The following is a 25,484-nucleotide window of genomic DNA, read 5'->3' as shown; positions in this document are numbered from 1 at the left end:
CAGCTGCCCAGTCATCATCACCCTCTCCGAAGAGCTACTGGAAGACGCGCTGCTCTCCCGAGTTTTCTGGCAGCGCTGGAGGTGGCTTTGTCATCTTTGAGTTGTTGAAAGTGGCGGCTGCCGTCCAGTTCAAACAGGGCTGAACCTTGGAGAACATCCCAGATAGTCACGAGGCGGGCAAGGGGCTGAGATGCCCTGCTCAGTGGCCTTACGTCGCAGAAAAATCCTATGTGTTCTGCCCTTGTTTTACAAATGGGGGAAATTGGAGTCCCAAGAGGTAAAGCGACTTGTACAAAGTCACACAACCAGAAGTGTCATTAGAGTTCTAACTCCGCCCCAAAGCACTGCTTTCATTAATAAGGCTAATAGACTACACAGCAAGATAACCAAGAAACACCGTTAAGAGAAAAAAAAGGGCTAGTTTCATGACAGTATGTCTAATATGATCCTGTCTTCATATTGTTTTTTCAAACGTGTATATGTGTTTGTACGTTTTAAAAATTAAGGAAGATTATACATTAACCGTTTATCGCTGTTTTCTCTAAGAGGTGAGACTATAATAAGGAACTTTCACTTCCTAATTTTTACATTTTTTGTTTGAAATGTTTACAAAGTGCATATGTTTTCCTTAGCAGGGCAACAGCAACATCTTTGAGCCCTAATTTCCTCATCTATAAAATAATGATGATTTCTACTTTGCAGAGTAGTAATGAAAATTTAATAAGATAATGTAAAACTGCTTTGATCTGGATTAGCGAAACGCTGAAAGATAACACCGAACAAGCCTCAGCAAGACAAGGTAGAGATTTGTTCCCCGCTCTCTGCCTGCTTTACCTCTCTCCAATGGTGTAAGTGTCTCCCAGGCAAGAAAGAAGAGTCACCTCTGTGACAACAGGGAAACCAAACCAAATCCTACTTTGACCAGAATCTCAGATCATCAAAAGTGAACTTGGGAAATCTCAACAAGTGTCACCACCAAAGCCAACCCATACAGGAGGGTTGAGAATTAGATTTCTCTAAGGGCACCTAAACTATGCAACCACAGCTCCTACCTCCCCAGTTCCCACCTGCCCTGGCTATTACCAGACCAGAGCCTGTAAAACCAGCTAAGATTGGTTTTCTGATTAATGCAAGGCAGCAAATCTGGGCTGTAGCACAAGTGCTTTCCTCCATCAGGAATGTCTTCTCCTCGATACTCAATCCTTTGCCTGATTCTGCCCATAGCTGTTCACTTAAACTCCTACTGTCCTTTAAGACTCTGCCTAGTCATTATCCCTGGCCTTTACCCTTCCAGTATACTAGGTGTTTCCCATACTCTGTTCTCATGGCATAGCACCCTGTATGTGCTTATCACATCGCTTTGTAACTATCTGTCTCATCTCCTTAATTGTAAACTCCTGAGAGCAGAGAGAGTTGCTGATGCCTAGCATAGTCCCTTGAAAGTAAGTGCTCAATAGCTATTTGTTGAATTAATGAGTGAATTAAAGGGCCACAGCACTGCCTAAAACCCCAAGTTACATGCTCAGTACAGAATATCCGTTGTCATTGCCTTCAGCAGAGAATTTTTTCTTACTGTGGTCAGTGCCACAAAACCTTATGAGCCGTTCCGAAAACTGGAAGTGGTCTAACATGACCCACCTAGCAATTGATAACCCTCAACTTTGTCTTAGGAGACAGGCTGTTTACATGTTAATGTTTAGCTCACTGAAAATCAATGACATACAAATTGAAATCGATGAACTTTTCGCCTATCAAATTTGCCTTTTTTAAAAAACCTACTGCCCAGCGTTGATAAAAATAAAATGGGCATTCTCATAATGCTCCAGAACGATCAAAACCCCCCAAATATTCAAACTCTTGACAATGATTCCATTTCTAAAATTTCCCTTAGAGAAATAACTTTTAAAATTGCAAGATTCATGGAGAATGGGTTGTTTATGAGTGCAGGTTATTGGCAATAATGAAAGTCATTTATAATAGTAAACATCACTACTTAGAGACTACAGTGAGATACCCTCAAGAAACTTAGACATAAAGAAACTTCGTTTTCCACTGAGCGTTAAAGTACAAAATCAACTCAAGATGGATCGGAAACCAAAAATGCAAAGTCAATGGAGAGAGAGTAAAGCTACTGGGCTCACAGGACTTGATTGATGGCACCAGCTCCCAAATTAAATACAGTGTCACTCAGAAGAGGTTTTAAACACAGATACACAGAAATCAAGGGAGTGACCAAGGGTGGAGCCCATCGAAACCCTCATGCCCAGCTCTTTCCAGGATGTCCTGTGTTCTGTCCTATGACAAGACCATTCCCAAGGTGCAAAGGAGGCACTAGACCACTCAAAATTGGCCCATCAGAGGCATCCCACTTTTTTCTTGGTTCCAAGTTCACCAAGGGACCATCTACTTATCCTGGCACTTGACTACACGAAGAGTTGTGGCATTCTGGTGCCTTTCTCCCGATAAAGTAAAAGGGGGTTTCTGATGATGTTAGCCTTCCAATGTAGGTGGAAGGAGATGTTGTTTATGTCAGTGCTTCCATGAACAGTCCCTGTCTGTGTGACAGTTGTATTTCCCATTGAATGATGAAAAGAGTGGCATCCTGACGTCTCCCTCAGGCCCCCAGTGACATTAGTGTCTATCAGTCTTTCAGAACCTGCTAACTCCTGGGCCCTGCAAGAACCAGTTCCGGGTGGCCTGTTCTTCATACCAGCTGCACATGTAGGGGTCTATTAATGATGTCCACAGGGAAACAGAAATCTGAAACGATTAAAATGTTTAACATTAGGGAAAGCTTAAAGAAATTACACTACATCTGTCCATGCAATATTATGTAATCATTAAAAATCATGGTTTTTTAGACTATTTAATCACTTAGAGAAATAGTCACACTACATGTTAAAAATGTATGATTCATGCTCCAGAAAAAGATTCTGGCAGGTTCTTATAAATTAGACATGTAATTACTATACAAATCAGTAATTGTACTTGTGGGCATTTATCCCGGAGAAATGAAAACTTACCTCCACATAAAAGCTTGTTCACAGCTGCTTTATTCTTAATTGTCAGAAACTGGAAACCACTGAAATGTCCTTCAACTCTTTCTAGTAGAAGCTGAAATAAACAGGGCCAACAGGCAATACGGGGACCCAGATCATGGCTATCTTACTTCACCTTCTCTGGTTAAATAAACTTTGATACATCTATACCATGTGATACTATTCAGCAATAAAGAGAAACGACCAACCTGAGTGGATCTCAAGGAAATTATGCTGAGTGAAAAAAGCCAATTCCAAAGGTTCTATACATACCAAAAGGTGTGATTGCATTCGTATAACATTTTTGAAAAAGCAAAATTTAGAGAATCTGGAGAACAGATTAGTGGGTGCCAGGGGTCAGGGATGAGACCTGAGATGGGGGGATATGAGAGGAAGGGGGTGTGATTATAAAAGGGCAAAATGAAGTCCCTTTGTGGAAATGAAACTGTCCTGCATCTTGACTGTGGTCATGGGTGTGTGAACCTACATGTGTGTTAAGATTGTAGAGAACTAAACACACAAACACATACACACAAATGTGGACAAGTAAGACAGGGAAATCGAAATAATATTGATAGATTATAAATGTCAATATCCCAATTATGAGACTGTGCTATAGTTTTGCAAGACGTTATCATCGAGGAAAACTTGGTAAACGGTACATGAGATCTTTATATTATTTCTTATGACTGCACATGAATCTATAATTATCTCAAAATAAAAAATTTAATTTTAAGAAGTATGATACAGAATTGTAGGTGCAATACGAGTGCTTTATATATTTTTTGATATATACATACACAAAAAATATTTACAATTATTGGCTTTAGGTAGTTGAGGTGTTGGATTTCATGGGTGATTTCTGACTTTGTCTTTACATTTTTTTATAGTTCTCAAATTCCTTACTATGAGTGCATATTCATTTCATTTTATAAAGAATATCTTTAAACATAGCATCTTCATTGATCATAATGACCATATCTTAGTTCAATTCACATGAAGATTTTATCAACTAATCTCAAAAACTTTTAAATATGAACTACTGCTAAACTAGGAATTCTCAGTCGTGTTTATACAGTTCAGTTTTTGGAACCAAATACAGGACCTCATACCTGAACTCTGATGATCAAATTGCGTCATTTCTCTGGCTCCCAGCTTCCTCATCTGCAATGTAGAGGCCTTGGGTCAGAAGCACCCCGAGGTCCGCAGGCCTCATGCTGGTATAAGGCACCAACTGAGAACCTTGGTCTGTCTGGAGATCATGGGTCCCCAAAACTGAAAGTGAACCACCTTCTCTCAGGCCACTGTGAGCAAATCCCTTGAGGAGTAGTTCGAGTTAGAGCAAGAGCCTGCCTCTCTGTCTCACACCTCTGCCTTCCGCTCCAGAAGGCAGCAAAGGCCCCACCTGCACAGGGCAGTAAACTGCCAATAACGGCACTAGACTGCCAGCAGTAGGAATCCGTCAGCTTATGAGTCTATAAAATCATTCATTTTCACTGCTGGAACAGTCCAAGTCTCCTAGGTTAATAAGTAATACGGCCTTTGCAAACATCAAGTGGAGGACAGCATAGGGGAATCCCATGTCTGCTGGCACACTTCCTAAAAAACAACTCCTTGCCCCGTGCAATCCTGCTTCCACTTCCTGCAATTGCTAAGCCAGCTTCTCTGTCTCTCTCTGTCTCTCTCTCATATATATAAACATATATACACATATATATGTATATATGTAATAATAATAAGTATTATTATTCTCTGGAGAATCCTGACTGATACACCTTGCCAAGGGTTTCTTCACTTTCAAGTGCATTCGCCATTCCCTTACAGTTGTCTAATCTATGGATTATTATGCAGCGGTGAAAACGGATGCAGTAGATCTCCAGGTACAGCTACAACTGCATCTCCAACTCAAAATACTGAGTTGAAGTATTTTGTAACAGCAAGTTGTAGAGTGATATTCTTATGTAAACATCTATCCTCCAAAAACTCACAAAACAAAACCAGGAACGAGGGAAATATACCTGTAAATATGTAAACGTCTAGCAAAAGATCTGGAAGCATTCATACCAAACTAATAACAGTTGTTAATTCTATAAGGGTGAAGAAAAAAGCAGGGTGGGGTCAAATGTTTTTATTTTTTACAAAGGAAATATGTATTTTTGAGTAATTAAAGTTAATTTTATAAAGAAAATTAATCAAGGAGTTGACCAATGATTTGATTTCTAAGAAATAAACCCACCTGACCCATGGTCATGTTACTGTGGGCATGAATTTCAGGGCAGGCTCTGTGTTGCTGTGGTGGGGCGGGGGTGGGGGGGGATGTTTGCAGAGTGAGGGGCTTATGCTACTGTGAGGGGGATATTTCAAGACAGAATCTCTGTTAGCATGAGGGGGGCGGTATTTTAGGGCAGGGTCTATGCTGCTGGGGGGAAGTATTCAGGGCAGGATCTCTGTTACTATGAGGGGGTTATTTCAGGACAGAATCTATGTCATTATGAGGCGGATATTTCAGGGCAAGATCTACTGGGAGGGCGGGGTCAGGGTCGGAAGGTTACAGTGTGTGTGTGCACGTGTTGCTGGGGAGAATTCTGATTGTATCTAAAGCTGGTGAGACATCACCAGGAGATTTCAAGGTCACCAGGAGGTTCATGAGCAGAGCCTTCTGCCTCCTAGCTGTGGGGAAGGTTCACCGAAGTAGACAAAAGATCTTCATTTTCGGTAAAGAAATCAGGCTATTGCAGGTAAGGAACCCTCTTAGTAACATCCCATCCCAAACTGCATTTCTTCTAGGTACAGATGTGCTCCCCAGTGAGGTGCAACCAGGGAGGCAGGTGTATGAGGAGGTGGTGGTTGAGAGATGGGGTGGCGGGGCGGGGGGGGTGCGTGACTAGATGGAAGGCTGGCCAGGTCTGTTTCTGAATGTCTGTAAGTCAGAGCTGCACAGACTCCTGAATACCCCCTCTACCCGAGGCATCCCAGCAACACTGTGGTGGAAAGCCAGGAGCGGGGCCGGGGGAGTAGAAGGGGAAAAGCAGTCCTCTGGGCCCTCAGAGACCCTGGGTCAAAGGCTGCCAGAGGGCCAGAAGGGGCAGGGCCTTGACTTAGGCAGAATTTTGGAATGAAATGATAATTTTATATTTACCTTGAAAAGGAGAGGAGAATAGACTCTTACTGAGCACTTTCTGTGTGAATAGTTTCTTTATACATAACTCATCATGTAATTTAACGTTCCTCCAAAATCAGAAGTTGAATTTCAGGAGTGCTGACCGCATGCCAGATACACTATCTACATGCTATAGGTTGGGCTCGTTTATGGTCCACAAGGTCACTGTGAAGTGGATCCTGGATTAGAATCCAAGTGCATATACCTCCAAGCCTGTGCTGCTTCCCCTAGACCACGTGACCTCTGTTTGACCCCCTGCCACAGGGAGAAATAGCTTTTCAGGGAGCAGCAAAGGGGCGCACCAGGCCTGGCTGCTGCTCAGAGTGTAAAACTGATAAAGTGGGATTGTGACCCTCATGACATATTTAGGGGCACAGGGATTCAAGCAAAAAGACACCTAAACACAAAAATATATTTTATGTTTTTGGGGGAAATGATTTTTTCCCCCCTAAATTGGAAGAAAGCTTGCTTCCTACTGCCCCAAAGAGTGAGCACTTTTTCTCTTTCTTTCTTGTTTTATCCAGCACTTTTAAAGGTCTTTTCAGTGACCTCTTCTTCCCATTCCCATTTCTTTCTCCCTTATTAAAAACATTCCCCTCTCCCTGCTTTTATGCGTCTCTCGGTTTTCGTGACATCTACATATTTTAATCTTTTCCTCTGAGACCCAGAGCCTGTGCCCTGGACCCTTTATTTAAGATGTCTTCGCTAAAACTTAGGGTCACCGTATAAGATAGGTGGCATAGCCCCGTTTGAAGGATGATGAAACTGGGTCTCAATGGCAGGTGAGTGGAACTAGTTGGAGGACATCTATTTAGTTCTGTGTAGGCACTGAGGTGACGCAGATGCCTCCCTGTCCCTCCCAGCATCCACTTGAAAAGGAGCCGTCGCTCGGCAAGGTGAGAAGGTCAGCCTCGCCTTCCTCCACGCTCTTGGCCTTTTTGTATCGCCTTCGGACTTCATGTTACATTATACATTGTTTCTTCCACCGCCCGAAACCTCATTGGCCCGCAACCAAGCGCCCCCATTGGCTGTGGGGGCCAGGGACACGCTGCGATTGGTCCCTGCTCCATACAGAGGCGCTAGGTCTGTCTTCTGGCCCTGGGCAGAAGCAGCGGTCCCCAGTCTGACTGGTGCGAGGCCGGTGATCACTGTCATCGCCGTCACTGCTGTCACCATTGTCGAGGTTTCAGGCGGCCTCTCATGTCGTGTGCCCATCACCCAGAGTGTGAGTATTGACTAAACGGCACTTGGTTGTGTGACTGGTTTTGTACAAGCGAATTGATCACGTCGGTGCAGCTGAGCAGGTGAACATTTAGGTCTGGTCCAGACTTTAATTTGAGCAGTTGTATATGTCATCGCGACGGCCTATATATTTCTGTGAATAAGTTTGGATTTTTTTTTAATTTTTATTTTTTTACGTAATCTGATAATTATCAAAGGAAGCTAGCTGCCTGTGCGTGCAAAACATCATCGAGCGTATTTGTATGCGTTTGCCTAGGGTTTGCTAATGAGAACGGATCACACTTGAACGTTTTGTAGAGTGCTCCTTAAAAATGACTGAAAGTTTCTCTGAACTTTTTAATATTTTTAAAAATTTAGTTTAAGGAGTTTTTTAAATGTCAGCTCTAAGCGGGTATTAAGTAGTGTTTGAATAGGAAAGTATTTGGTAATGAAAGTCTGCTTCGTGTTATAGATGAGAAGTAATAAAAATACGGCATGACATTATGAATCTACACAAAATGCCTTTTTAGAAGAACTCGTCAGTGAAGCAGTCTTCTAGGTTATGCTTATCAGGCTAATCTGATTAACAGGTTTGATTGCAGTAAAAGGTTTTTAAAAGGGAAAATTCGTGAGGGCTATGGCTATTCTGAAATGCCTAATTGTATTTTTGGCCCCAGTTTCCTGCAGAACGAATGGACCTGGTACAGAAAAAGTGCCCCAGAAACATTTTTCCATGAAACCGCAATCTTCAGAATTCCTTAAGATGTAGCTTCCTATACTGCTAAGTGCTCTGTGTTCCGCTTCTGTCGGAATGAGTGCTTACGCTACTTGTCCTTGCTCCAGATAGTCCAGAATCACAATTACCTTAAAGAGGTGGAAAAGACTTTTTCACCTCCTTCATATAAGTAAAGAAATTAAGACCTTAGAGAGGTTTCTTGGCTTGTCCAAAGTCACATGGCTGGTTAACACAGAGCTAGAATTATGACCCAGGTCTCCAGCCAACCCAGCCTGTCTTCCCTACATCAGGTCATCCCATTAGATGGCCAAGTACCATACTGAGTGCATCCTTGCATCATTCCAGCCACCATGGATTCTTAGGACTAGCTTCCTTCCACCTAGTACCTATGTACTGAGTTCTCTTGATTCTTACACCATTTAGATGCCCAAATCTGCTCAGTTTTCTGAGTCAGAATAGGATATCCAGGTTCTTACCCCTGTACAAATCCCTTCCCTCCCCTCTTATGTGGCAGCTGGCCAGCCTCACCTTCAAAAACCTTTTCAGGTTCTCAAATGTGCATGCCTGTCACCACGAATCATGCCAAGAACTGAATCATGAGATTGTTAGGATCCATAGAGTTCTTTTGGGTTAAGGTGGAACTAACTGTTATTCCCTGCCCCACAAGGTTTTTTCTTGATCTTCAGTTCCCTTAGTTCTTTCAACCCAGTGCCTCTGCTCATCCCCATGTCTGGGTGATTTGATCTTAGCTTTCTAGGCCACAGAACTCTGAGTGGTTTTAGTCTGGGAGAAGCAGCTGGGAAAAGGAGTGTTGGAGTTAGCCACATATGCCTCCCCATGGTACACACCCTGGGAGGATGCCTTAGGTGCTGGCTACATGGGTCATGACCAAGGACCTTACAAATTTGTTGGCAAAACAAGATCAAGTTAGAAACTAGTGTGGACTGGGGCTGGGAAACTTCTTAGAGGAATTGGAACTTAAACTTTGACTCGAAGGACCAGTTGACTCTAGATAGGTAGAAACTGGGGTGGGAGCATTTTAGGTAAGAGGAAAGGCAATGGGCCACAGAATAGAGGCTGGTGGGCAGGAGAGCAAATGTTTCTTTTGTCAGTTGTGAGAGAAAGGGCAAAAGGGAGTTTCAGAGTTTTCAAGGCTGTTAAAACGCAAATCTCCAAACTCAGACTATACTTTCTACATTGCTCTAATTCCTTATAGTGCTAGGACCAGTGTCCTTAACACACTCTGCATCTGAGTAGGACTTTAGGGAGAAAATGTTTGTTTTGTTTTGTTTTAAATAAAAGATCACTTCTCGATCCCATTTTTACAGTTAATTCCCCCAATTCTAGCAAAAGAGCCAACCTTGGAATAAGGTGGAGGTGGGTCCTGCCCTCCTCTCTCCGATCAAGACTGTGACTTCTGTGGCAGGTGTCCTGGGCAAGCCATACCTTCCACATACTTCCACAGGTCACAGATGCTGATGGGACAGATCCAACTGTATTATTGCAACAAAAAGCTCTGTCTGAAAAATATCAGCCTAAGCTCCTGTCAGGTCCACAGTGCGAGTCAATAAAGATCATTTAAAAAGAATGCCTTAGCAGATCATAGCAAATCATTACTAGGGAGAGCGGGAGGCAGCATTTGGAACCTGGATATGTTAAATTGCACAAGGTCTAATCAAGCTTAACATCTGTTTAGCTCAATTCTACCCTTAAAGCAGAGTGGAAAGATCTTCTCCCATCTTCTCTGTGGTGTTCCCCACCTCCACCCAGCTCCTGACCCTGGGAGCCTGGGGCGGGCAGCATGAGGTGGGGGCCACAGCTCCCAGCAGCCGGGCAGGATGCTTTGGTGCCATTTCCCTCCCCTAGAGGGCAGTGAAGGCTGCCCCCAGGGGTAGCCAGTAATGGGAGGGTCTGCCCACTATGGGAGAGGCAGAGGGCTACACCCTTATCCAGTGACTAAACATGATCAAACAGCCATTCAGGTATTTCAGGGGGAGTGTGTTTGGGTGGAGACTTGAGAGGAAACCCAAATTTGATACCAGCATTGGCACTGGGAGAGCTCCAGATGACCCACAAGCCCAAAGGCCTTTGGTATTAGTATTTCTAGACTATCGAAGAATTCGAGATCCTGGGAAGACCTGGTATTTTTACCTCCATTCGTTGACTTAAATTCTCTGGTGTCCAGACACACTCATTTCTCTTTAATTTAAAGAAGTAAAGAGAACCTGTGTTCTTAAGTTCAAAAGGTTCTCATTTTGCCCTAAGCAATTCAAAACCTTTACTGCTTCAGTTTGCTCCCTATCAAAGATTGGCTGGTATCTGGAAATTGAAGACCGTAATGACGTGGCCTCCAATTTAAGCCAGCCCTGGGGCTGGCTTGGCCTCTGCACATTTTGTGGTTGTCCTCCCCACACTGATGGTGTAAGCCCTGGTAAGAAAGCTTACAGGAGCTTACAAGGACCAGCACGGGCCCCTACAGCAGCACCCACTTACCATCTTCCTGCCGAGGTTCTGAGAAGCAACCTGAGGGGAAGCAGACATGTTGGTGAAGACCACATTGCTGATGGGAGATTGGCTTTCTGACCAGAAAGGTGTTCTCAAATCCTGCACTGCCTGATCGCGTTCAAAAATGAACCCTCTGGCCGATTCTCCCCCTGGACCTTAGCGGCAAAGCTTTCTTCTGCTGCGAGCTGTGGGTGCTTTGAGAGAGAGGCTACCACGAGTGCCCTAGCGGTGGCTCGAAGTCTCCGAATGACCTCGGGGGCGTGTTGCCGAGGGTGGGGCTGGGCATGTATGTTTTCAACCATCTCCTCCAGTGACTGACATACATCCAAACTGGCCAAGGTCATGCATTGTCCTATGCAGCAGGACTGAGCTCGGGGGAGAGGAAACCTCCCATTCTAATGCACTCCAAAACCCAGCGCTGAGTGCCAAGTAGGATGCAAAGGTGATGGAGACGCAGCCTCTCTGCTCAAAGAGCTGGCAGAGCAGTGGGGAGCCAGCTTTCCTCTGAGTGGTAGGCTAAGTGCCTGGTGGAGGGGTCCATGGCTCAGGTAAGAGACCCTGGTCATTAAAACTGCTCCATATCAGTCCCAGCATCGCTTCTCCTAGAGAAGGGCTCCTGGTCCGTACACTCAGATGTGACAGAGGACAACGTAATGATCATCTTCAGAACCCACTAAAAGCAGGACAAGGCAAGCGCCCTTCTACTTCTCTGCCACCATGTGACTTTTTGCTTTCACGGGTAGACGAGTGCATTCTCTTCTTTTCGAGTTACAATGGATATACAGAAAAGTCCACAAATCAAAAGAATACACCTTGATCGATATTTTAAAATATTTATACACCTATGTGACCTGTACCCAGAACAAAGTGTTGGGGGGGTGGGCATTCTTGCGGTAGAAAGGCTCTCAAAGGGTGGGACATGTACCTGCTCAGCTTTCAACAGACTGTAAAGGACAAGATCTTAGGGTATGGCTCTCCTTGGCCACAACAGTCAATTAACAAGTGTCTGGTGAGTACCTACAACGTTCTGGAAACTTCCTGGTGTAAAGCAGCAGAGCCCTTCAACCGTAAGTCAGATGTGAGCAGCTTGTGTTTTTAGGAGTCGAGCTTAAACAACAGATCTTGCGTCCTCTGCCATTAATCGCATACCTGTTATTGATGCTATTCATCGATTTGGGTCTTTTTACTTGGGAGTGGTACCTCCTTTTCTCCCTGCTTCAATCTGCCTTCCTTTTTCTTTAATACTGTGTCTTTATTATTCAGGGCCAAAAGAAAGCATCTTATTTACGTAGTGGCTTATAATGGCGACCTCCGGAGAAGGCAGCAACCCTGGGGGCAGGGCAGGGCCCCGGCCCCTGGCGCAGCTGCAGGAGCTGGAGCCTCGGGTGGCCCGCAGACGCCTGTCCCAGGCCCGCCACCGTGCCACCCTGGCAGGGCTCTTTAACATCCTCCGGAAAACCGTGTACTCCCAGTCTGATCTCACAGCCTCGAAGGTATGGGGGACCCGAGTGTGGGGAGGTAGCGTTTCCACACGCAGAGGGACTGAGGAGCAAAGTGGGGACTGGTCTGGGACTCCCACCGCCCCCCTAGCCCTGAGGGCTGGGGCCTGGGTGGGTCAGCGGTCCGCTGAGGACACCTCACCGTGGTCTGTCTGCTGCAGTCTCGCTGTGCTCACTGCCCGGCTCCGTGAGGCTTCTCGGTCCCTTGAGTTGGAGGCCGTCATTTCCACAGCCGTTCACGTCCACCCGTTTTTAGTGTTTACAGAATTCTAGCTTGTAGGAAGAGTATTGTTTCCATGCTCACTTTCCCTGTTGGAATGTCCACGCCCTGAAGGCAGGGACTGTCCCCAGGCTTAACACACAGCAGTGTCCCTTGTATGCACGTACCTGATGAATGTATGTCGCTCCAGACAAGTATCAGTGGTAAGCATAATAAACAATATTTAACATTTTTCATTTTTAAATAATCTTACAGTTATCATTTTGACTTTAGTAATATTACATATAGGAAGGAAGGAGGGAGGGAGGGAGAGAGGGAGGAACAGGAGGAAGAAGGAAGGAAGGAAGGAAGGAAGGAAGGAAGGAAGGAAGGAAGGAAGGAAAGAAGGGAGAGGGGGAGGGAGGGAGAGAGGAAGAAGAAGAAGGAAGGAAGGCTTATGAGTCTAGTCTTGCAGAACAGGAAATTCAGAGTTTAGACTGACAGAGCATTTAAGTTTTTAGATCAACTGGAGTGTATGCATTTAGCAAATAAAAATATTGTTAGAATAGCACATTTAATATTAACGTGACGATCGAGCAGAAGGTAGTGTGGGGGGCCTGTGCCAGCCTGGGGCTGATCCCCGTTCAGACTGCCTCTCAGTCACCATTTATTCCACCTTCAAGCAGCATATGGAGCTTTTCGCCTTTTTGCAGCCCTAGTAGTTTGCTGAACGCAGCTTGTTTCCAAATACTTTGGTATTTCTGTGAGAATCATTTCCAGGATACGAATGAAACGTCATGCCTTCTGCGCATCAGAACAGACTTCCTACCCTTTTTATCGACAATGTCAGGGACTGTGGCTCTGCAGCTGAGGGAACATGGCCTCAGACCGGGGAAGGGGCTCCTGTGTCCACAAAACCAGTCTCTGCAGTGGGAGGCTGACTTTTCAGCATCCTCTGCCTCTGTTCTCAGTGGCAGGTGTTGAATAAGGCGAAGAATCATATTCAGGATCTGGAACACACTTTGGATAATCTGCTGCAGCTGAAAGGTAATAGGTCCTACCTGCCACTCCCCGTCTCTCTTCTAGGGAAAGCCAGTTGGTTTTTCTATTGAAAACAGAGAGACGGGGTTAAACTAAGTGAATGAATCTTTGCTGAGTGCCTGCTGCACAGCAGGCACTGTGCTTGGGCCAGGGGTACGATGAGATTCACGGGCTGTCCTTAGTGCCTACAATTTGGCAAGACAGACAGAAGTCACAGGCTGTACAGGCATGCATGATGAGATCCTAGCGGGGTGCTGTTGAAGAGTACCCGATCTCATCTCGGCAAGCCGGAGAACCGGACCACTGTTTGTCAGAACCTGGCTCCCTTCGTTGGCACTCACTTTGGGAGAGATGGATGCTGGTGAAATATGATTTAATAAGCGGATGGAAGCTGAACTCTGAAAGAGATACTTTGGATGTCTCGATTGAGACGGGCCAGTCCAAGAAGCCCTTCCCTCTGGTCTAGTGCTGTTCCCTCAAATCTAGAAAGAGGGGTGAAACTGGGCTCTCGACTTCCTGACACTAAATGGGGGTGGGCTCAGGGACCCACGTACGCTCCACCTGGACCAGAAAGGCAGGGGAGACTCGACGAAGGCCCGACTTTGCCTTTTGCGCCTTTGCCTTCAACTCCCCAACAGGCTCCTTCAACCTGGAGGACGGGCATGCGAACAGCTTAGAGGAGGTCAAGGAAGAATATGCCAGCATGTACTCCAGGAATCACAGGTAGGACCCTGGGCACCAGGAGAATCAGAGCTTGCTGTTCTTTTCCTGTCCTCCTACGTCACAGCTACTCCACTTACCCCAAAAAATGCAGGACAGAGGAACAGGTGCTACTCACCCCCATTAAAACCGTCTTGCGCTGGAAAGAATTCTTGTGTGTTTTAACCTAATAACATGCATTAGATTTTTTTTTCTCATTTTAAAAATCCACGCTTATTACAGAAAATGTCAAAAATACAGAAAAAGGCCAAAAAAGAAAATAAATACAATATGTATCGTTTCACCTCTCAAGGAAAACCAGTGCTAATTTCAAAGCATATCTTTCTAGATTTTTAAATTTTGCATATTATCTATAGAGAGTTGGGATGATAGCGTTCCTATTGGATTATAGGTTTTAAAAAACTCAACTAATGGCATTGTTGAAGGATGCATGTGAAAAGAAGGAAAATCTAAATCTCATCCTGCTTCCCAAGCTTCATAGAAGCTAAGAGAAGCCAAATTGGATTTCAGAGAGTCGAAGAAACCATAGCTCACGCGGGTGTCCCAGAGGCAAAAGGGGAACCTCGTTTATAATGTCACACTCAGACTTTGAAAGACAGACTGATTTGAGAAACATCTTTCTTGTCCTATTGTTGTGGGTGGGGTTACTGATAACTTTTATTTTCTTCTCTGTGCTTTTCTGTATTTTCCAAATTTTTTAAACTACAAATGTATGTTATATCCTAAGGGGAAATAATCAAGGGGAAATGACATATTATTAAATTAAATTAAATTCACACTGTAGACGATATGAAAATATAGAAAAGTATAAAGAAGAAGGCCATGATCACCTATAGTCACACTCCATACACCATTTTGGCCACAGAGGGGAGGAGGCAGGGGTGTGTGTGTGTGTGTGTGTACGTACACACCTGACAGGGTGTTTGCAGCTGAATTTTACAAATTAGCCTGGGAGAAGGTCTCAGTGTGGTAGGCATCTGCACTGGCGTTACTCAAATGGTTAGCCAGTGATCCCCATACCATTTATTACATAAGCCATCCTTTCCTTACTGGTTTAAGATACAAAATTTATCACATACTAAAGTCTTATCAATATCTGTCTTATTTGCCCACATGAGAATGGCTGAATTTCTTTTAAAATCCTAATAGGGGTGATTTTTCACTAGGAATATTATAAACCTACAATAATTAAAACTGTGGTACCAGCATAGGAATAGATTAATTAGTTATATTATAATTAGTTCTTTAAATTATGAGTGAGCTTAAGTGCCTTTGTTCAAGATCATTTGTATTCTTCTTCCTAGGAGCTTTTTGTATCTATTCTTTGCCCATTTTTTTCTGTTGGTAGGTTTATCTTCTTTAACTATAGAAGCTTTTTATGTATACCAAGAAATTATCTCTCTAGTATATGACTTGCAAACAATTAGAAAGAAAGAAAGGAAGAAAGAGAGAAAGAAAGAGAAAGAAAGAAGAAAGAAAGAAGAAAGAAAGAAAAAAATCCTATCTTTTCTTATGGCTCACTTGCTTTTCAACTCAACACGATACCTTGGGGGATTATTCCTATTGGTATAAAGAGATTCTGGGGACAAGTCCTAGTTTTCCAAATTGTGTCATGTTGTTTCATTCTCTTAAATGTGTATTTTAAAGAGGAGAATTTCAAAATTTTGATGAAGTCCACCTTATTCATTTTTTCTCTTATAGATTGCACTATTGGTGTACATCTAAGCATTCCATGTTTTTTGGTGCTAGTATAAATAGTACTTTTCAAAATTCCAATTTCCAAGTGTTCATTGCTTATGTATAGAAATGATTTTGATGTTTGTTTATCGACCTTGTGTTCTGCACCCTTACTAAAGTCCCTTCTTAGTTACAGTCATATGTTTGTAGGTTCTTTGGGATTTCCTACATGGTCTGAAAATAAAGACAGTTTTATTTTTTCCTTTCCCATCTGTATACCTTTTATTTCTTTTGTTGACCTTATTGGGCTGCCTAAAATCTCCAATACGATTTTGAATAGAAGTGGTAAGGTGGATCTCCTTGTCTTGTTCCTGACCTCAGGGAAGAAACATTCAGTCTTTTACCATTACATGTGATTTCAGCTGTCGCTTTTTTTGTAGATGGCCTTTATCAAGTTGAAGAAGTTCCTTTCTATTCCTAGTTTGCCGAGAGTTTTTGTCATGAATGAATGTTGAATTTTGCCAAGTGCTTTTTCTGCATCTGCTGAGATAACCATATGGTTTTTCTTCTTTAGTCTGTTGATACACTAAGTGACATGGATTGATATTCAAAGTTTGAGGCATCCATCTAAACTCCACCTGGTCACGATGTCTTAACATACATATATATTCTGAAATGGTGTTAAGAACTTTGGTGTCAGTGTTCACGAGGGACATTCACGTGTAGCTATCTTGTTTCTGTTTTCTCCCCAGCCTGGTCTCAAATAAGGTTCGTAAGAAAAGCTTTGCCAACTGGTGCTCCATGGAGGCCATGGAGAAGGGTGCTGAGGAGGAAGAAGAGGAGGAAGACTCGGAAGAGGAGGAAGACCTGGAGGAGGAGGAAGACCCGGAGGAGGAGGAAGTGGAAGAGGACAAAGTGGAGCCCCTGCACTCCCCTGTCACCTTGTCACCAGACCTCATGGAATTCGAACGGTGTGAACAGCCGGGACAGGTGGCTTCGTGCGGAGCTCCCGTGGAGAAGGGGACAGAGCCTGAGTCGCGGACGCTTCAGAATTCCCATGCGGGAGGGGCTTGAGGACCGGGTTGGCAGAAGGGCCAAACCGATAGTCTTGAAGCTATGTTTGCATAGCAGCACCTACGCTGCGTTTACTTAGACTGCGTGTTAATTCGGGGTGCCTTTGGGGGGTGGTTGATGGGGATTATGAGGGCTGATGCCGCCCCCTACACACACCCCACAAGTCTGTTTTTGGCAGCCTCACTGGTCTCATAGTAAGCAAGATGACAAGTGGCTGGCTCAGGCTCCCACTGCCACTCATGGCCCTGCCAGACTTGAGGCCCGTGGCCGCTAGGCTGGCGCTGGAGCATCGGCTCAGCAGAAGGAGGCTCACTCCACAGCGGAGCTGACTCCCAGGCCTCAGGTTAAAGCGGGTGTCATGTCTGCATGCTCATGAGCTTGGAATCTAAGCAGTTTTCTGTCGGGTGAGAGCTGAGCCAGCCACGCCTCTCACCCTCTCTTCTGCTGGGCAGAAAGCTTCACAGGAGGCACTGGGAGGCTTGGGGAAGGACTCAAGCACACATCTGTCATCCATGGCCCCCAAGATGGCTTCTGCTCTGCAAAGGTCGGGGCAAACAGAGACTAGCAAGGCCAAGCGCCTGGTACATCACAGAGCTGTGGCCAGGCCCGTATGGGGTGCACCACTCAGCAAATGGCACCCCGAGGACATAGCGTAGGGAGGGACCTTCGGCCTCCAGCTTCAGGTCTGGGAGATGGTGCCGTTTCTGTTCCAGGTATCTCAACTTTTACAAGCACACCATGGACCTTCTGATCAGGAATGGGATTGTGTCCTCTCAGGAGGTCACACTGCCCATCGTCTCTGCGGCCATCTCCCACCTGTGGCAGAACCTGTCCGAGGACAGGAAGACCAGTCTCCTGCAGGCCTGGGCGCAGGAGCACAGTGGCCTCCCGGGCCTCCCGGGGGCCTGTCAGGAGACGGCCTGCACCGAGGGCAGCATGAAGGACAGCGGAGTTGACAGCCAAGGGGCCAGCTGCTCGCTGATGTCATCCCCGGAGGAGGTGAGCGGCCCCTGTGGGATGGGGTGGAGGGCTGCACAGGATGGGCTCTACCACCCCGGGCTCGGAGACACCAGGGACCTGCCTGCCCGGGGTCATGTGGCAAGTTTCAGATGCTGTTTGGATCCTGGCTCGCACGGTCAATTTCTGATTTTCCTGACATAATTAAGACTAGAGAACAGCATTTCTTTTTCTATTAGTTTCTTGGTCTTTCCATGGGGATTATAGAAGAGAAGGCGCAGAAGGTTGTATCAGTTAGGATTCTTTTGGCTGCAAGTTACTGGCTCATTAAACCCTGCAGAAATGTACTACCTACACCCAGGAGGTCCCAAGGCAGGGGAGGCTTCCGGTTAGTGTCTCGGTGATGTCACCATGGACAGTTCATCCCCTCTCTTTGCTTTGCTTCATCTTAAGGCTGGTTTCTTACCTGTTCTCTCCTCCCCACTTTCCCCGACCCCGGAACTGTGACTGGCAGCTAGTAGCAATCAAGCTCTCATTCTATCTCCTCCACATCAGGTAAAAGAAAGATTTCTTAAGGGTCAAGGAAGAACTTTTCCAGAAATTTCCACCAAACCTCTCCTCTCTCATTGGCCAGACTTGGCCAGATTGCCAGATTACTGAGCCAATGACTGGCACAATCGAGATAGGATTCTGTACCTTTGGACCAATCAGGCCCAATCCCTGAGAAGAGGTCAGTTCTCACCCCAAAGCGCATTGCTGCCACTGGACGAAGTTGGTTTGGGCCAACCCAGGGCTGGTGACCAGGTGAGTGGGAGAGAGAGCAGTTATGCCCAAGGTAGGGACAGAACCACAGTAGTTGCTGCTGTGGCTTCTATATTAGTTGCAGTGAAACCTCTGTAGCTCCTGGTCCATCTGGAAGGATTCTCCCGTGCGACAGTTGTGTGTGGGGCCGGCCCCTGGACTCGGGGACAGGTGTGCCCAAGAGCTGTGCCCTTCCAGTGCTGAAGAGGCACAGCCCCATGAGTGTGCTGCGTGCTCCAGAAGGGCCACGGAGCCTGGCCCTGCCCCTCCCAGCCTGGCTTGCCAGAGGGTTTGCTCGGTGAGGACAGTTAATTTGGTGGGTGGACTGGTTGGGGGCAGGCATTTAGGTCCTAGGTCCCTGCCCCAGGCCTGTCGGGAGGAACACAGGGACGATAGGCTTCCAGGCTGATGGACATGGGCGCTCAGGCCTTTCAGTGACCTCTTTCCAGATCCTGTTTGGGATGACCAAAGGGATACCAAAAAGAAGGACACCAGGAAATGTCCAGAAAGCCAGGAGCGGGGAGGTATCCCCATGGCTAGAGTCTCGAGGGATTCAGTTCAGGGGAAGCAAATTGTAAGGCGACGTGAAGGGAGACACAAGGCGGGGTGCCATCTGCGGGAACGAGGTGCCAGCTCCAATACAGCATCCCAGTGAAATATTTAATGTCAGAATAGCCCATGCAATTCATATCCAAAATTCAAATTTAACTGAGCAACCTGCATTTTTATTTGCTAAATCTGGCAATCGCATTCCTGTGGAATAGTTAATATTCTTCCACAGATTAAGAAAAAGCAGAGCCAAAAACTGTCTCAATAGCAAGGTTCCCAAATTGGGAATGTACGATAAAATATGCCTATGGAAAGGATGGAAGGAGATAGATCGATACGGCGACGATGATTGTTTCTCGGTGATTTTTATTTTCTTTATCCGTTTCTATTTTCCAACATGTGTTTCTTTTATGAAGCAGATAATATTCAAAACTAGCGAACACATTTGAGCCGTGATTATGCGCCAGATGTTTCACACATATTATCTTATTTAATCCTTGCAACTGCCCTGCAAGCAGGCGCTGTGGCGATTCCAGTTTATATAAAGGAGAATTCGGAAGATGAAGTCACTGTCCAAGGTCACAGGCTTAGTGAGTGGCAGGGCTGGACATCGACTCTCCTGTGGCCTAAGTCCATAGCCACCTGGACCTTCCTACTCAGCTGCCCTGACACGAAACTGCTAGATTGTCAATCCTGGGCTCCAATAGTCTCACCACCTTGGGAGGTGTAGACGAGCCCTTTTCCACTGTAAGCTGAGCTCAGCTCTGGCTGTTGCATCTCACACCTGAGCTCTGCCTTCTTTGGAAAGAGGACACCACGGTCCCCAGGACTCCCCTGTCCTCTCAGCCACCTCCGGGGTTGGCAGTTTGTTCTGGGTGGGCAAGAACTTAATAGTCATGTCCTGGGAAGGTCACCAAGCAGAGACCCTTGGATTGGGCCCTGCCTTACCAGCCATGCCCTTCAGGGCTGATGGTAGAGAGGGAGAGCCCTCCAGCTCGTCTCTCCCCCAGCCGCCCAGAGCAAGCGTCAAAGTGCAGTTATTTCTGCCACATGAAGTTCTGTGCCTTCTTTCAGCTCCTTTTTGAAGATGCCTTCGATGTGGCAAGTTTCCTGGACAAAAGTGACGCTCCAAGTACATCCAGCTCTAGGTGAGAAAGAGGCGTGAGGTGGTGTGTGTGTGTGTGTGCGTGCACATGAGTGTGTGTGTGAGCGTGTGTCCCCCGCTGGGATGTTTAGGACCCTCTCCCCAGCAGGCCCTCAGTGCAAGTTCTTAGAAATCCACTTTTTTCTGAGATTCGAAGTGGGCTGATCCTAAGACTATGTCCTCGACCTGGCGATGATATTGTCTGGGGCTTCTTCAGAGTAGAAAATTCTTCCATCCTAGTTCAAGGCTGAGGATGGCTAACACAACAGGTTATCAGCTTCCGGTTGTTCACGTCACACGGTTCTCCCCGGGTGAGGTGGCCGTGGGCAGGTCACAGTAGTCAGTCTGGCCTGAGAGGCAGGCAGGGGACTCCGGGGCACGGAGCCCCTGGGCCATCGTGGAAACGGGCCCCATGCCCTGAGCTCAGGAGCATCTCGGAGCTGTACGAGGGAGGGGTGGGGATGTGGGGACCTGCTTTGCAAAGTTCTGGTGGGAATGGATGTGAGGAGGGGGATGGGGGCTAGCTGACGCCGTGGAGTGAGAAGACACAAAACAGGATCTGGGGAGATTTAAAAACCAGGAGCAGCTTGACTAAATCTGTACCCTTGGGGTGTTTGCTCAGAGAGAGCGAGTTAAGGACTGAAATTCCCCCGCTGCTTTGAAAAACTGTGGTCTTACAGGCGGAAGACACAGGCCTTTCAGATACCTAAGCTAGACTCACGGCTAAAAGAAGCCCAACCATTTCATTTTCCTGCCTTGGGAGTGAGGGGGGGACATTCATGTCCTTGTGACCCCGCCAAAAATCTTTCTTTTCCCCTGAGACCATGTGACCACAGCTGGCCTGGTAACCTGGCCGCCTGCAGGCAAAAGAGCCTTCAGCACCCGTCCCTACCCTCCACCTGCTCCACCCCGGCAGACATGGATTCGTCCCAAATCTCCACAGCGATTTTCTGTGGTGACTCAAGCTCTTCTCAGCTGTGTGTGGAGTGTGATTTTGCTGAAACTGGCAGGAGGCAGACATTCTGTGAAGACAGCTTTGCCGAGAAGTGTACTTGCCAAGCAATATCTGGAATTCCTCACCTTGCTGGTGGGACGAAGAGACAACCAATTAAAAAAATCTTTTTTCTACTTTCTTCAGAAAAGGCAGGGGGCTGCTGCCAGAGAGTTTCTAAGCTGACTATGGGACCTTATTCCAGGGGACATGAGGTCAAAATGCTGGCTGTCCCCGTGTGACTCACAGCCTCCTTGCTCTGTGGCCCTGGTTGTTGACTTTCTCTCCATGTCCCAGGAGGGCAGGCGGGAAGAAGTCTGCAAAACAGGCCTTCCCTCTGTTCCGGGCTCGTGTTCCATGTTAGACATCTCAAGGGACTGAACTGAAGGGTACGATGCGCCCACAGCTGGGACCAGAACCGTGGGGTGCTGCTATAGAGGTTGACTCTGAAGGACAGAGGAAATCTTGCTGCCTTGTTCCAGAGGCCACAGCTCAGGACACTAAATTAGGACACAGGAGCCAGTCTCTCAATGGTCTCACTTTCCCAGTGGGTTCCAGACGTGACATGGGAGCTAAGGCAATGCAAACCTTCCAAGAAGGACTCCCGGCTGTCCGAGAAGACACCTGGGTGTTTAAAAGCACTTGGTTCGCACCATAATCCAAATAATTTAGGGGGGACGAGCAGAGGCAAGAGATGAGGCTTCTCAACGTTCGCTGTCTCTTCTTCCTCCGTTTTTAGTTCCGTGCTTGCCAGCTGCAACCCAGAGAACCCAGAGGAGAAGTTTCGGCTCTATATGCAGATCATCGACTTCTTTAAAGGCTTCTGTTGTGTTAACACCCAGTTGAAAGAGGTAGGACAGAGCAGCGTGCAAGGGGACCTCCGCTGGCCTCCCTTAAGATCCAGTAAGGGCTCTGGAGGAGAGTGCGCGCTGGACCTCGGCTGGATCACGCCACCAGGGGCCACGGGCAGGGGCTGTTCTTTCATTCTCTCTGGCTTGCTCCACGGATGCGATTTCAGCCGAATGCATCCTGTGCTATAGAAGACGTCCAGGGAAACTGAGGGAAGAGACAGAGGGATGCTCTTCAGGGCAGACCTGAAAGTAGCAACCAGGTCCCAGGGCTTGGCTCTGAGTGTCGTGTCTCTCCTAGATGCCTTTCCAAGAAGCTGAGCTGTGTCCTCACCTTCTGAGACCCTGGGTAATGTCAGCTGTCAGCATTTAAAGGATAGTAATTTCTGCTTGCAAAAAGCTGACCGTGCAGCTTATCATAAGTAGTGGAGGATTCTGTTAGGGGGTACATTCCAGAAGCTTTCATGGGGGGAAGAGGTTATGCCTGAGCCACCAAGGGGCATAGCCATAGATTTCAGATGCACGGCCATAAATTTTCTCTACTAATCTAGCAAAAATACGTTGTTTAACAGGTAAGCAGTAATAATGAAAGCGTTTGTCTAAAAATAATTAGGACAATTTTCAAAAGGCTAAGGAATAACTGGGCCCTTTTCCCACTAATCCTCCATTGGCTTTGAGAATGGATTAACAGCACAATCTTTGCTTTTCCTGCTTTCTTTCTTCATACGGGGCAGAAAAGAAAGAACAAGCAGGTACCGGAGTTTCCATATAAAGCAGAGGTACTCAGACTTGAATCACCTTGAGAGCTTATTGGAAATGCAGATTCCTATTGCCCCAGCACCCAAGATTCTCATTCAGTGTTTCGAGATCTCTGTTTTGAACAAACTGCCCAAGAGGTTCTGGTGCAGGGGACCTTGGGCTTCGCTAGCCGCTGCTGTAAAGAGAGAAATTTCTTTCTCTTCCCATCCACCTCCCCCTGTCAGCTTCCTGCGAGGTGGTTGGATGAAACTTAATTGGCAGCTGTATTGGTTTTCTAGGACACTGTAACAAATTACCACAAACTTGGTGGCTTAAAACAATGAAAATTTATTCTCTCGTAGTTCCGGAGGCCAGAAGGCCAAATTAAGGTGTCGGTCCTCACGGCTTCTCTGAAAGCTCCAGGGAAGAACCCCTCCTTGCCTCTTCCTTGCTTCTGGTGGCTTCTTCAACCTTCCACACTCTTTGACTTACAGCTGCATCATTCCAGTCACTTCTCCTTTATGTCTGTCTGTCCCTCTCATCTTCTTATAAAGACACCAGTCATCTGGATTAAGGGCCCACCCTAAATCCAGGATGAGTTCATCTTGACGTCCTTAACCGATTCTATCTGCAAAGACCCTATTGCAAAATAAGCTTCCAGGTGGACATGAATTCGTTGGGGGCAGGAGTAGGGGGAGACACCATTCAACCCACTTCAGCACCCAATTCCAGCAGACATCTCCCACAGCCTGTTGCTTTTGCAAATCTGCAGCTTAAACATGCCTCTGACTCCATTTTCAGAGGCTTAAGGAACCAGAACATTTTGAACAACATTCAAGCACCTTGTGTGACAGAGACTTGAGCATGTGGTTCCCATAAGACGTTTGGCTTCCCAGGACCCTTTACATGCTGGTGCCCCATGCCCCCTGGCCCCCATCAGTAGGGCACAGAGAATGAGGACCATTCTCCAGAGCTTGAAAGCCTTCGTCTGTAGACTCATCTCCCAATCGGGCCATCACCCTTGGGACCAGGTCCTACATTCACGAGACAGTTGACTGGGGAGGCTTCCAGGGCACAGGGGACTCAAGCCCAGACCAGCAGGACTAACAAACTACAGGGGTCATTTCCTGCTGGGGCGGGGAGAGACAGGAAGAGCCAAAACTCTGAAACATACTTTTAGTGGAAAAGGTAATGGGGAGTCAGGGAGGTTAGCTGAGGTTCATTGGAAAGGAAATGAGAAACCCTTACTAAACAAACATAATGTTGCTTCTTTAAAAAATTGTCTCCTCATCGCTAACAAAGAATACTTAGTCTCTCTACCAGTGTCCCTTAGTTACTACCCATGCTCCTTCCCCAAAGGCAGCTATCATTACCATTTCTTGTACAGGTGTCCAAAGACACCCTACGGGTAGTTAACATGCCTTCAGACACGCATGGTAGTCTACCAGGCACATTGCTTGTACCTTACCCCTTTTAAGTAGTGTATCCCACAAATAGAGAGTGATCACTTTCCTTTTTTTGAAACGGCGGCTTGGTATTCCATTGGCGCGTGTGCCAAGCTGCAGGTTACTACCCTCTCTTCATGGGCACTAAAGCGTTCAGATTTTTAAAGCTTTCCCCTGGCCAGAAGCTGGCAATGAAGATGCAGCTGAAGAGATGTGGGGCGGAGACTGAAGGGCATCCTGAGATAGTGGGGCCTCCTCATCTGCCTGGGGCCAGCAATCCTTAAGGAGAGATTTAATCCTCTTCCACCCCGTGTTTTGCAGGAACCGGACCTTCCCACGGATGATGAGATAATAATGCTGAGGTGCATGGAGACCTTTGACGATGAAGATTTGTGATGCGGAGGGGCTGGGAGGGGAGGGCGTGAATGAGGTGGACAGTTTCCGAGTTTGCACGTCGGCAGCCAAGGCTGCACCTGCCTCAGCCTCTGGGGCATTTTGGATGGATTGTTGCAGAAGTATTTCGATGGCTTTAGTTTGTGATTATTAAAAAGTGTTAAGAGTAGCGTGGCTCCATGATGGTCTTTCAGGGTTGTTGGGTGTAAGGGGCTGGACCGCTGCAGGGCACACACCTGCTCCCACTGTGCTCCTATTCAGGGGTAACTGGGTACAGCGGAGGCTCAGGCCATGAGCCTTTCAAGAAGAGGACAAGCAAGATCTATCCCTGGAGGTGCCATGACACCTTTTAGCACACTCTGGGTTCGGGGTGGTAGTCTAATGGGTTCTAGAGAGTTCTGGAACCCGTGCACTCTACATCTGCTGCTTCTGGTAATAAAGACTCTTGATGGAGTCCAAGCCAGATCCTGCAGTGTTCTGAGTGCTTTCTGGTGAGGATCCTGGACAGAGTGTATAATGTCCCTGGGTGTGTACACTGAGTGTGACATTTGGTCAAACATTATTCTAGCTGTTTCCATGAAGGTATTTTTAGATGAGATTAACATTTAGATCAGTAGACTTTGAGTAAAGCAGATTACTCTCCACAATGTGGGTGGGCCTCGTCCCATCAGTTGAAGGACCAAATATACAAAAGATTGACCTCCCCTGAGGAAGAGGGAAATCTGCCAATGACTGCGCTCAGTCTTGA

At 46.5% G+C, this 25,484-nt stretch overlaps 1 protein-coding gene and 1 long non-coding RNA gene across 2 annotated transcripts; one reads left to right on the top strand and one right to left on the bottom strand.

Annotated features, from left to right (window-relative positions):
• Positions 1 to 2,682: 2,682 nt before the first annotated feature.
• On the bottom strand, positions 2,683 to 4,292 carry LOC112478688. The gene is made up of 3 exons (XR_003045923.1): positions 4,151 to 4,292; positions 3,024 to 3,114; positions 2,683 to 2,760 (listed from the first exon to the last, which is right to left on the bottom strand). It is a non-coding gene; the product is annotated as an uncharacterized LOC112478688 (long non-coding RNA).
• A 7,287-nt stretch (positions 4,293 to 11,579) lies between these two features.
• STRA8 (stimulated by retinoic acid 8) lies at positions 11,580 to 25,419 on the top strand. Its single transcript, XM_015588298.2, has 9 exons — positions 11,580 to 11,669; positions 11,953 to 12,153; positions 13,330 to 13,405; positions 14,038 to 14,122; positions 16,549 to 16,767; positions 17,584 to 17,869; positions 20,252 to 20,325; positions 22,052 to 22,163; positions 24,665 to 25,419. Exons 1-9 carry the CDS (start codon positions 11,580 to 11,582, stop codon positions 24,737 to 24,739), a joined length of 1,218 nt encoding a protein of 405 aa, XP_015443784.1. The 3' UTR covers positions 24,740 to 25,419.
• Positions 25,420 to 25,484: the final 65 nt, after the last annotated feature.

The sequence above is a fragment of the Pteropus alecto genome, unplaced genomic scaffold (assembly GCF_000325575.1).
Source record: "Pteropus alecto unplaced genomic scaffold, ASM32557v1 scaffold22, whole genome shotgun sequence".
In the NCBI taxonomy this organism is placed as follows: domain Eukaryota; kingdom Metazoa; phylum Chordata; class Mammalia; order Chiroptera; family Pteropodidae; genus Pteropus; species Pteropus alecto.
The sequence above is the reverse complement of the archived record's forward strand: the minus strand, read 5'-3'. Positions and strand labels throughout refer to the sequence as shown.